Consider the following 11,878-nt stretch of genomic DNA (forward strand, 5'->3'; position numbering starts at 1 on the left):
GAGGCGGTCTTTGTGGAAAAAAAGCTTGTTTAGTGGACTAACTTTGCACTTGAAGGTTGCCCGTTCACTTACGTTTTAACAGGTCTGACGCTACTATGCGCCCTGGCTGTATCTAGGCTAACGGCTAACATGCTAACTATTATTTTTATGTCACTAGTCACTTGAAACAAATTTAGGACGATAGGAGACAGGTTGAAATAAACCAAAATTTCCCTTTAATTACTATTATGGGTATATATGTTGATGAAAAAAATGAATTATATATAAAAAAAAAATACTCAAGTAAAGTAAAAGTACCTCAAAATTGTATATATGTACAGTACTTGAGTATATGTACCTCGTTACTTAACCCCCACTGGTTTATGTTTTTCATCCTATTAAGGCCAAATAGCCCTAAAATATCGGTCTTTAGACTTTCCATTGGACAAAAGCTGTAACATTTTTATGATTGCATACTGTAGAATAAATGTCACAGAAAAGAGGACAATTATTTTAAAGTCATGGCTGCAGCCATTTAAATGTCCATTTAAGCTTCTCTTAACAGCTTTTAGTTGGTTGTTACATTTCGTCGCCTCCGCACTAATGGCTTCAGACCTTTGATTTTCTCAGGATGCTTTTTACCAACAGTGACTAGAAATAACTGCTTCACATTGGACTGAGTGTGTGTCATTATTATTGACCACGTCTGATTATGTATCCACTGATTGCCTGTCACATTCAGCATTCAGCAGGCGCTGCTGAAATACAATGTATTCTCTCAATCAGGTTAATGATTTAACCCTTGTGTGGCACACAGTAATAATCAGAGGACAAGACTCATTTGATGTTTTTAGGTTCATTAACACACTGAACATCTTCTTTACCTTTCAAAGTCAAAGAATTTTCCCTCTGTAAAGCAGCACTCTGCTACACTACGCACATTAGCAAATATATCTTATAAAGAGAAACTCTAATTGTTGTGAGTCAGATCCGAGGTGCCTGACTCGGCACACAGCTATTAAAATGTTATGAAAGTGTGCATGGCTCTCTTTAATGAGAAGGAAGGGAGGGATACAGTAGGAGGCGAGATGAAGGGCGAGATGAGGAGGGAAGGTGAGGCAACGTGATGCCCATTGTTGCTGCTCAGAGAATGGGATATTTTATAGCATGTAGCCGCACGCCGCACAAAGAGTCGCCCGGAGCTCGTTGAAACATGATTATCCAAATCTGTCTAGCGTGCACACAAGCTTGCACGCAGCCGTGCACACACTCCTTGGTTCTCTCTTGCTGTTTTGCTTTTTGTCATTCTGCCTTTTTTTTATTACCACACAGTTTTCATTTCAAGCTACATTGTTAAACCTCAGGTCTCTGAAACATGTTTTTGTGTAATTCAACAAACTCCTTAGCCACCCACAAAGCAAACATTAGAAGGAAAACACAGAGACAAAAAGCCAGAACCTGATTGGTTCAAGTGTAGCATATGCCGGAGAGAGCAGGGGAGCTCCTCGGAGTAAGGAACAATGTTGTTACCAGGCGCAGAGCAATTAAAGGGAGAAATGTCATTACTAAGTGAAACACTGGAACAAGAGATCCTGGGTGAAAAGCATTAATTATTAAGATTCATACTTAGTGCAGCCGTTGAAATGCCTCAAAGATGTCGTGTTTGACACTGAAAATAGCTGTAAAATATATTCCACCACCATGTCTACCCTGATGCAAAAAAGCACTTAGGATCAAGAGAGTTGGACACCTAACGACTCTATTCCTCGTTCACAGTTAGTTCCATTGTTTTGCCTCCTACAAACGATTTACTGTGACTTGTGCTTTTAAAGTCTGTCCAAAAATATGTGTGGGTGGTGCACAACATCCCGCAGTTAGCCTGCCAGGTATCGTCATACTTTCCATCCCTGGTACCATTTCAAATGATGAAATGTGTCAACATCTTGGAGCGTAACATAAACTCCAGGCATCCAGAGCACAGGCTGCTGAGCAGGGGAGCCATTTGTCGGGTCGAGAATGAATCATTCAGAGCTAAAGCGGCACCACACGAATTAGGTGCTTGAGCAGCTTGAGCTTCCTACATCAGCAAGATGAACATCAAGTCTACAATTACAATGTCAAAATTTTATCATTAGAGGAAGGGATGTAGGTGATTAACCACGGTGAATTGATCCATGCTGCAGTCCACAGCAGACAAGAGGAACGCTCCTGTTATTGTTAACTCGGTGGATTGATGCTGTCAGAGAGAATTTATGTCTTCTTCTGTTATTGTCTCAACGTGAGAGGAGGGTAACTGAAGATATGGAAGCAGGAATCAGACTCACACCAACTTTCCAAAAACAATAACTGATGAAGTGAAAAGTTGCCTTGAGTCAACAATCTTTGGTGAACTGAGGAAACCCAATCACCAGAAATGGTGTTGGTATTGAACATTTCTGCAAACCATGAATATGTTACAATAATATGTAGCAGATAAAGCAGACATTGTCTCTTTCTGCTCACCTCCGGCCAGAGGGCTCATCCTGTGTAAATGGAAGGACTCTTCACCTCCAACATATGGACACTGGATCAAGGATGTTATGTATCATTTACAGTTGAAGAAAAAGTGTTGTTTTATTAAAGGATCAACTGTACGCTTCTTTGCCACCTGGCAACCATTTTTTAACTTCTGTGGCAAATATGGAAGCTGAAAAATTGTAGTGAAACATGCTAAACTCCCCTACTTATGTCACACAAGTTAATTCATTTGGCATCATTTTTTTCTTTTTCTTTTTTATACACATTTTTTTTTAAATTATTGTTGTTTTTTTTGTTTTTTTCCCTCCTTCTCTATTAGATTTTCTTTGACTAGTCTGGCTTTCTCTGTTTGTACCTGGGTTGATGGGTGGGAGGGGTTGTCTTTTTGTCCTTAATGGTTCTGTGTTTGTTTATTAATACTCTGCTATAAAAATACCTTGTTTAAAAAATAAAATGTAGCAGATATTTTAAAACTTTACATTTCAATTTTCAATTTCATGTTGTGACAACACTGTGGTTAAAGAAGTATTTCACTGTTGGAAATATGGCCTTTTTTTTTTTTTTTTATAAAACTAAGCTGTCTACACATCAGAACTAATTTTTGATTTGGGTGCTACATGACCAGAGAAAAAAAGTTGTGGCATTTGTCTTTGCTCGAGATACAGAAAACCTACAACTACCAAAATTCACTGCGCCACAGAGGACCAACAAACGCTGGTGGGTGATGTGATGTGAGTTGCCAGTCCAAAAACAGCATGGCAGCCAGCTGGTAACAAATGATCTGTTATTACAGTTCAACATTCATTCATTCATTTTCTGTAACTGCTTATCCTGTCGGGGGTCGCGGGGGGCTGGAGCCTATCCCAGCTGACATTGGGTGAGAAGCAGGATACATCCCGGACAGGTCGTTAGACACAGAGACAGACAACCATTCACACTCACATTCACACCTACAGACAATTTAGAGTCACCAATTAACCTGCATGTCTTTGGACTGTGGGAGGAAGCTGGAGCATCTGGAGGAAACCCACGCTGACACGAGGAGAACATGCAGACTCTGCACAGAAGGGCCCCCCCACCCTGGGTTTGAACCAGGAGCCCTCTTGCTGCCACAATTCAACAGTAAGCTAAAATATGTTTCTGAAAACATTAGGCGAGAAACAGGCAAAGCAAAATCAACTCTATAGTGCTGTATTTTTCCTCCAACTGTGATAAAACACCTTGGCAAATGGTACAAGGACGGCAGAACCTCACAAAGAGAATCCAGTAATAGGAGCCACACGTCTAATCCTCAGTATCTCTTTTATCCTACAAAATATGTCTGCAGGTGAAACTTCTATTACATTTACCTCTTTGAATGTTTTCATCCCCTGACCCACACAGTGACTGCAAAAAAGGCAATGAACAGCAATGGAAACAGTAGGAAATTCTTACTTTGCTCGTACGAGTGCTCTGACTCAGATTCAATAAACTCTCCTAACTGTCATAAACTGCTCGTTTCAACTTGATGAATAACTCCAGCAGGTGCACATTGGTGAGATTTGATCAGAAGCATAATCAGCTGTCAAATTATGGCTATCTGATTCACTTCATTTGGGGGCAAGTTTCATTTACAAAATTTGTAATCCACATGTGAAATAAAGAATTTCACACTGCAGAGCCTAAATAAGAAATGAGAATATATTATTACAGCTGACAACGCTGTCACATGGCAGAACTTAAGGAAAGAATGGTGTGACATGGACGCCAGAGACATATCATGTTAAAACAGAGCGGTCCATTAGGAAAGATGGTCGCAGGGGTCATGAAGACGAATGGTAAAATATAATACAGTAGGTGATGTTCCACTAACAGGTATTATAATAGAGTACGCTAACCTGGAGAGCGATTTGTGTTAAATCCTGAAATGGGTTCAAGGCAAATATAAGATGTCAAATGTACCAATAACAAGCCAGTAAATTTGAGGCAACAAGTACTCTTAAAGTTCTGGGCTTCAATAAAACCCTAAAAAGTCATTTCTGTTCATTAGAATTATTATTAGCTGAGTCTGTGAAAAAAATCCCTTAATGTCTGAAAATGGCTTAGATGTAACTCTACATCTCGCCTCATTTAGTATACCTGGATGCGTATATCATCAGTAGGTCCCTTAGGTCTTCAGAACAGGACCTACTGGCTGTCCCACTCTCCAGACTCAAAACAAAAGCTGATCGTGCCTTTAAAGTCGTGGCTCCAACACAATGCGACTCTCTTCCTTTAGATTTACAATCTGCGGTCTCTTGAGAAATTTTTGAAAACAATTCCCATATCTTCAAAATGGCCTTTGTCCCACCCTAAACTGTCCAGCGCTCGTTCCCTGGTATGTTTCTGTCTGGGGCCTATTTGCTCTATGTTTTACTTTCTTCCTGTTCATGTTTCATTGTTTGACTGCCTTATTGCATTTTGTGAAGCACTTCGTGAATTTCATTTCTGTGAAAGGTGCTATATCAAATACAATTTATTAATATTATTATTATCTATGAATGTGCAAATTGGCTCTGCCCCTCAGCTGAGTGCACCTGCTCACCTTCAAATCTGCTCATCAAACACAAACCTCTGCTTGGAAACAGTGATAGATAATATGAGCCTTTAGCTTCATTGTGTCATCAGACTGCTTATAATGTGTTGCTAATGTCAGATAAACCTTGATCACCAGGTCTGTTTCAAGTTGATGGGATTGGTCCCTCAGGGAGAAATGCTCAGCTATGGCACTGACTGCTTGTTTTGCTCATGACATTTCTTGTGGCAACTAAAAAACACCATATGGACAAGGTTAAAAAATATAGTGTCACATGTGAATGTATCTGCTAAAGTCTTAATAAAGCAAAATCAGTTAAATCTCTCTAACCACATTATACATTTTAGAGAAGACTTGTTGAAAACGTGAAAAGTCTGCAAACTGTGTAGTACAGAATTGTGGATTTAGACTGTTAAACTGTTTTTCACCATTTATGTGTCCAGCATTTCTATTTTTGGGTGGGCCTAAAAGCCTGCTCAATGACGTTCTGGAGCCATCCTGTAACATAACCCGTCCCCTGCTATATAAATATGTGCTTTGTGTGCTACTGGGTTAACGCCTAATGAGAGTCCCTGGCTTTGCAGCGGCATGGCAGCAGCTCGATCTTCAGTTCAGCTCCTTCACCCCCCAACAAAACCTAATTTGAAACCTAATTTTACATACTTGGCGACTTTTTAAAATCATTTAAATTTGGCTCGGTGGTTAATGACACATTTTTCTGCAGTGTGACAAACCATGACATATTTATTTTTGCTTTACACGGACTATAAATTTGCATTCATTGATTTTTCTGGCCACTTGGGGGCAGCACAAGGAGTAACACACCATTGACATACAGTATATCATCTTGTAAAATTTGCCCTGTTTTTGGTCTCCAGCAGCTCCTAAGGTAAATTATCTGGCTCTTTAGCTGCTAAATGCTCCACTATGATCACCTGCCATTCACTTACTTTGTCCGTCTGCTGTTAATTGATGCTTTTTGTTAAAGATAGCTGCCTGCTGCTGCTGGAAACAAGGCTGATAAAAATGCACATGGGAGAAGAAGAATCCCTTCATTTTCTAAAAAGTGAAACATTTGCAGGAACTTGTTGTGGAGGATTCAGTAACTTGCATGTTTGCGTGCGGCACTTCAAATGTAGCTCCTGACATCTGGTGGTGCTTTTTACGTTACTACAATAACATTTCGGCTGGGACATGAACAGCCACAGTGACTAAAATAATAGTAAAATAATAGAAATAGGACAAGAATAATATGATGACATCACAAACATTGTGAAAGAAAACCAGGAATGAATGGTCGTGGACCAACGTGTAGTGTGTCACGTCTGTCAGCCAAGTCACTGCACAATTTATCGACCCCACAATCGCCTAATCTGTCATAGTGACGGTGGGAACAAACAAAAATGTTGTGTAGTGTGAACTCGGCATGAATCCATTGTTGATATAAAAATGTTGTAGAGCAGCTTTAAGAAGAATGGAGCTATCCAGAGCGAGCAGTTAAGCTAGCAAAGATGCTAACATTATCTTAATGCACAATCTGTCAAATTTCATCATGTGCAAATTTAAAGACCTCCCTGAAAATATCCATTTCTACTCTGTTCTGTTCGGAGGTGCACAAGCTAAAGATTATAACATTTAATCAATGTGAAACAGTGTGGGCTGCAGCTGTTGGCCCGGGGCTGAGCACCACGGCTGCCTGAAAGCGTCATGTCACCTGGAAAATTCTTAAAGAACAGGATCACACATGCGTACTGCACAGAGAAACACCTGGAAGGATACAGACTGTCCTCTACACAGTCAGACACAAACACAGAGTACCTTTCTTACTCACACTGAGTGTATTCTTGTAGCAAGGCGAATTCAGCTGGGGTCAGTGTGACCCATTTGTCCTGGCTGCTCATTGTGCTTAGACCTTGTCTGTCCGTCCACCAAGCATTCCCCGGGCAGCAACACACAGCGGGGCGTCACACACTGCAAAACAACAGCAGACATCAGATTACCTGCCCCACTAACAGCTGCAGACATCTCTTAGTACTCAAAGGCTGTGAAAATGACAAAGCAGGTTAAATACAACAAATATGAGCAGAGTGGGGCTTGTTTGTAATTAGAGGCTGTGGGTGTTTTTGGCTTGTAAAAGGTCAGAAATACTGTAGATATATCAGTACATACAGATATGTCAGTTTGCCTCAGTTCCCACAACACTGATATGTCATGTTTCCCCATCTTCCTGCCTGTTTGTCTTTCTGCAGCTGTCATCTCATACCCGGCAAAATGACAGACAAAATGTCCCTTTGTCTGCCGATCGCCAAGTTGTTGCAAAGACTTGACATTTCACGCACTGACATTCATGTTTGTCAGCCAGTGTAGGATGAAGTCAGAGCACAGAATCCACCATAATTATAAAATGATTGAGACAAATGTTAACAGACAATTTAAAATCACATTACAGGACGTGCTTAGAAAAACTGAACTTGAGAAATAACAATGGAGAGTATAACCAGTATAATGTACTTATGTATCTGTTAAAGGAGCAGTGTGTAGGGTATAGAGGGATATATAGCAGAAAGGGTATATAATAATGATAACAATGTTTTCATTATTATATTATCACCTGACACAAAGAATCATTGTCTTTTCCTGTGCTGTGTTACCTTAAGCCCCGTTCCCACCAAGCAGTACGGTTCAGTACAGTTCAGTTTCGTACACATTTTTTCTGTTTCCACTGTGAAGAGTTGTGGATGGTACCAATGGAACCGTTCTGTACCGTCCCCATGTTTGGTCCCCCCTCTGTTGGGGTATCTAGCACACAGATCTGGTACTAAAAGGTGGAGCTGTGAACACTGCAGTCTGATTAGTCAGTAGAGGATGGTCACTCTGCTCAGGGCTGAGTTGTGGCTGGTTTTAAGGTGGAACGTTTACTTGTAATGTTACTCAATGCATGAGTCGACAACGTGAATCCATCGGCACGCCTTAAATTTCGATATGACAACTCTGACCATTACTTTTGTTGTTTTTTGTCTCTCTTGGATGACAGACACTTTTAGTAATGCGTGGATCTTCAAGGGTTTAAAAATATATATTAATTTCAACCGGACTATGTGAACTGTATACATTCTAATTCTCACTTGGAGGGGAAAAAAGCATCACATAGTGTCTTTCCTGTGGGCTTCGGCCGGCTTTGCTTGCCTAAGAAGGACTACATGCACAAACCCGCAATTTTTTAAGACTCTCACTGCAGCATGTTCTATTTTGTTCTGAAGATGTCGGCGTGCAACCACGTTCTGTGGACATTAAAAGGAGGTGCAGATGTTCCATCTATGAGGAAATACAGTAAGTGCTGGACAGCAACAACCCAGACCATATTTAAGGGTACTGTTTGCGGTGGAGATGCTAAACAGACCTAGGGTCTTGGTACCATGTCTGAAGGGATACTGTTGGTTCCAAAGGTACAATACAGAAAGTGTTGGGTGAGAACAGGGCTTTAGAATTAGCTGTTTATATCCACATAGGGACCAGGTTCTCCTCATGGATGTATACAGAGAACTGGATACAGGATCAATGGCGCACAAAGCCAAACAAGCTCAATTTCCAAAATATGAAATTCACCGGATCTTATGCATTACTAGGGCCATAGAGCAAGCGCAGTAGAAACATATAGTGGCCGAGCGGCTAACTTCCAGTTTAGTGCTCCGCTAACGTGAGTGGGATTAAAAAAAATGTAATCTTGCAGCTGTTCTAGACTTCGGAAATATTATTGGACCAAAAGAATGAAATCCCAGTGGTGAAATGAATCAATTCTGGGGGGGGGGTTGTGATGCTCCAAAATATGTACCTACTGGTTGACAGATGTCACTATGTAAATCTATGGTCAAAGTCTTACTGGACCCAGTGGTATCACGTGATGGTCCCAGGACTTCTAATTTAACATTTGGCCACTGTGTCAAATTGGTTTAAAAGCCCAGTGCCCTTTCCAAGGGGCTTGGGCCTCTTCCACGGCGAGCACCATATTGTTTCAGTTGAAGTCCAGAACAGACAAACCAAACACTGGCTTCAGAAAGGCCCACTTGTGTTTTCACGTCAGCCACTGTAGTTCTCTGACACACTTGGCACATGGAAAAGTTACAGTTGGTTGCAATCTGCAACCTCACCACTAGATGACACTAAATACCACACACCTTTTATTTATGCCTGTGCAACATTTTTTATATATAATTAGATTAAAAAACATGCTTCATTTGTTTTAAAAAGTGAGAAATTAACACTCAACCCAGGACGTGCAGTATTAATGCTATGCTGTATTAAGCAACATAATAGAAATGTGATTGCAACATCTGGAAAATGAAAATACAGCCCATCATTCCATTGATTTTTGAAGTTATTATTCTCCTTTTACAATTGGAATATCCAGATTTTCTATATACACACTGATATTTTGAATTAAAGAAAAACATTAACAGCAAATGGGAGTGAAAACCAACAAAAACCTGCTGTCAGCTCAACAGATTGGCTCGGAGTGAAGCATAGTGAAATGTTTGCAACAAGAGGAAGGGTCCTTGTGTGAAAATAAAAGCCTAATTTGGGCATTCAAAGCTGTGTTGGTGCTGCTTTCAAATGACCTTACATCATCAGCCTGACTGGTTGCTATGATGGCAACACATTCAAGTTCAAGCTAAATCTGCCTTTGTAGGCTGGTACTTATGTTATTGAATTGAGTCCAATACCTAGTGTTTCACTGGAGGTAAATTAGAAACCATAAGTGTTCCTGCTAGAGCAGCATTTTTTCTTCTAAAGCTATTAAAACAGCATTTAATCCATCACAGAGACACAAATGATTTTAGGGTTTGCATCTGCAGCAGCTGTTTTAGACAGAATGATGCTCTTTACCAAGGGTTTTATTATGTAGCTGTCGTGCATACGGAACCTCCCTCATATCAGAGGGTGGATAACATGCCTCACTGTTATTTGTCATTTAATACAAGCTAAGAGTCAAGCTGATTTATCAGTTCAACTCTAATGTATGTGATCATAAGAATTGTACTGATTAGTACAACATCACAGCTGTTGAGATTTATACGACCTTGCTTTCCATCTTGTGTAGAGCGAGTTTGCACATAATTGTATGTTTGTGTCAATGCCACTCAGGCATCTGTGGGGGTGTACGTGTATGTGTGTGTGTGTGTGTGTGTGTGTTACATCGCCAGTGAAGCATTTGCCCCAATTACTGAAACTGTGGATCAACAAGTGGACATGTTCATTCACGTGAGGGGTGGATGTGTGTGTTTGTGAATAATAGATATCGATGTGCTTTTTAGCGAGGTATAACTGTGTCTAATTCTGTTTGGACTCATGTGTGTACGTGTTCATGTAACTGTGTGTGTGCATCCATGTGTGAATACATGTGCAGAAACGTCCCTTCTGTTCCCACATTTTACCTTGAAACATTGCTGCATGAAAAGGGCAAAGGCATAAACAAAAGCCATATGAATTATTAAGGAAGCACCGTTATTGTTATTATATAGACTACATGAAAAAAAAAAAAAAGGAAAGCAACAGCTAGCATGATGTGCAGCCACCAGTGTTTCTGTGAGAACACGCTGGGTGCGTGGGAATCAACCTCCCTCGCATAAACTTTGATCTGCCGCTGGAGCTGCAACCAGAAAACACTCTGCAAAGGTCTCATTTAATGTTTCGCTCATGCAGCAAAAAAGGAGCTGGAAGAGAATCTTATTATTAATCGTAAATCTCCCACAGGTCTTACACAGTGATACCATCGCTAATATAGTACTGATGTGTGCAGTACACTCCTGCTGTGCACTGCACTGTAATCATCCTCTCTGTCTTTCCAGTGTTGCCTAACTGCAGTGCATCCTCGCATAACACTCGGCTGGCATCCTTTCAACAATCAAAATCCATTTCCACAAATGTCATCAGATCGGCTTTACTGTCCTCCAGCGATGCGGTGAAGATAATTCAGCGTGGATCCATGCGCTATGCACCCCACTGACAGGAGAACTCAGCTGAGACACTGCCGATGCCACGACACACAGATACGGTAGGTAGTGGCCACTGCGACACATGCAGCACCGTGAATGAGATGTGGTAACAACATAAAGCTCACCTGCTGCAGAGCTGGGGTTAACCGCCAAGAGAGGATGAGGGAGGAGTCCTCCGGGCAGATGTTTTCAGATGAAGATCCTCAGTCACATTCCTGCTGTTTCCTCCTCTGGGTCTTCTGTCAGCTGCAAGGCAAGAAGTGTGTTTGTAATTAGATGGAGTGTGAGTATCTGTGTATGAAAGAGAGCAGACGAAGGAGCAGAGGCAGCCCTCTCTGCTGCATGTCAGTGTGTGAGTATGTGGATGGTGTTTGTTTTCCTCCGACGGTGTCTGGTCAGAGCAGCAACGCTGGGGATGTGGAGTGGGGGAGAGAGAGAGAGAGAGAGAGAGAGAGAGAGAGAGAGAGAGAGAGAGAGAGAGAGAGAGAGCAGAATTATCCAACACTGCTCTGCCTGCAATGATCAGTTTCCATACTCCCGCTCGCTCACGTCACATCCCTCCATCCCTTCCCTCAACCGCTCTGGTCCTCACCTTCCCCTCCCTCCCCTGAATTAAAGAAAACCCTGAGGTCCTATGCTCTCTTGCTTTCTCTCCCTCTTTTTCATCTCTCTCCCCCACTTCCCTCCTCCTTTCAAGCCACCTCTACTCCGGTCACCGTGGCACGCATCAGCCGGCCACATTAGCATTCAACGCGACAGGCGGTAAGTGCAGCAACCTGTGGGATACTCTCTCAAGAGGGGCTGAGAGAAGGCGGGAAAAAGAGAGAGAGAGATG

General features: G+C 41.5%; 1 protein-coding gene across 1 annotated transcript in view; it reads right to left on the reverse strand.

The window, feature by feature from the left end:
• The window catches only part of dgkb (diacylglycerol kinase, beta), a 109,754-nt gene extending 98,296 nt beyond the window's left edge, over nt 1–11,458 (reverse strand). The window contains exons 1-2 of the mRNA XM_050046912.1: nt 11,169–11,458; nt 6,882–7,021 (exon numbers count right to left, since the gene is read on the reverse strand). Of these exons, the coding sequence (XP_049902869.1) occupies nt 6,882–6,951 (70 nt within the window). The 5' untranslated portion in view covers nt 6,952–7,021; nt 11,169–11,458. The remainder of the gene's footprint in view (nt 1–6,881; nt 7,022–11,168) is intronic.
• Nucleotides 11,459–11,878: the final 420 nt, after the last annotated feature.

This window comes from Epinephelus moara, chromosome 6 (genome assembly GCF_006386435.1).
Source record: "Epinephelus moara isolate mb chromosome 6, YSFRI_EMoa_1.0, whole genome shotgun sequence".
Taxonomy (NCBI): Eukaryota; Metazoa; Chordata; class Actinopteri; order Perciformes; family Serranidae; genus Epinephelus; species Epinephelus moara.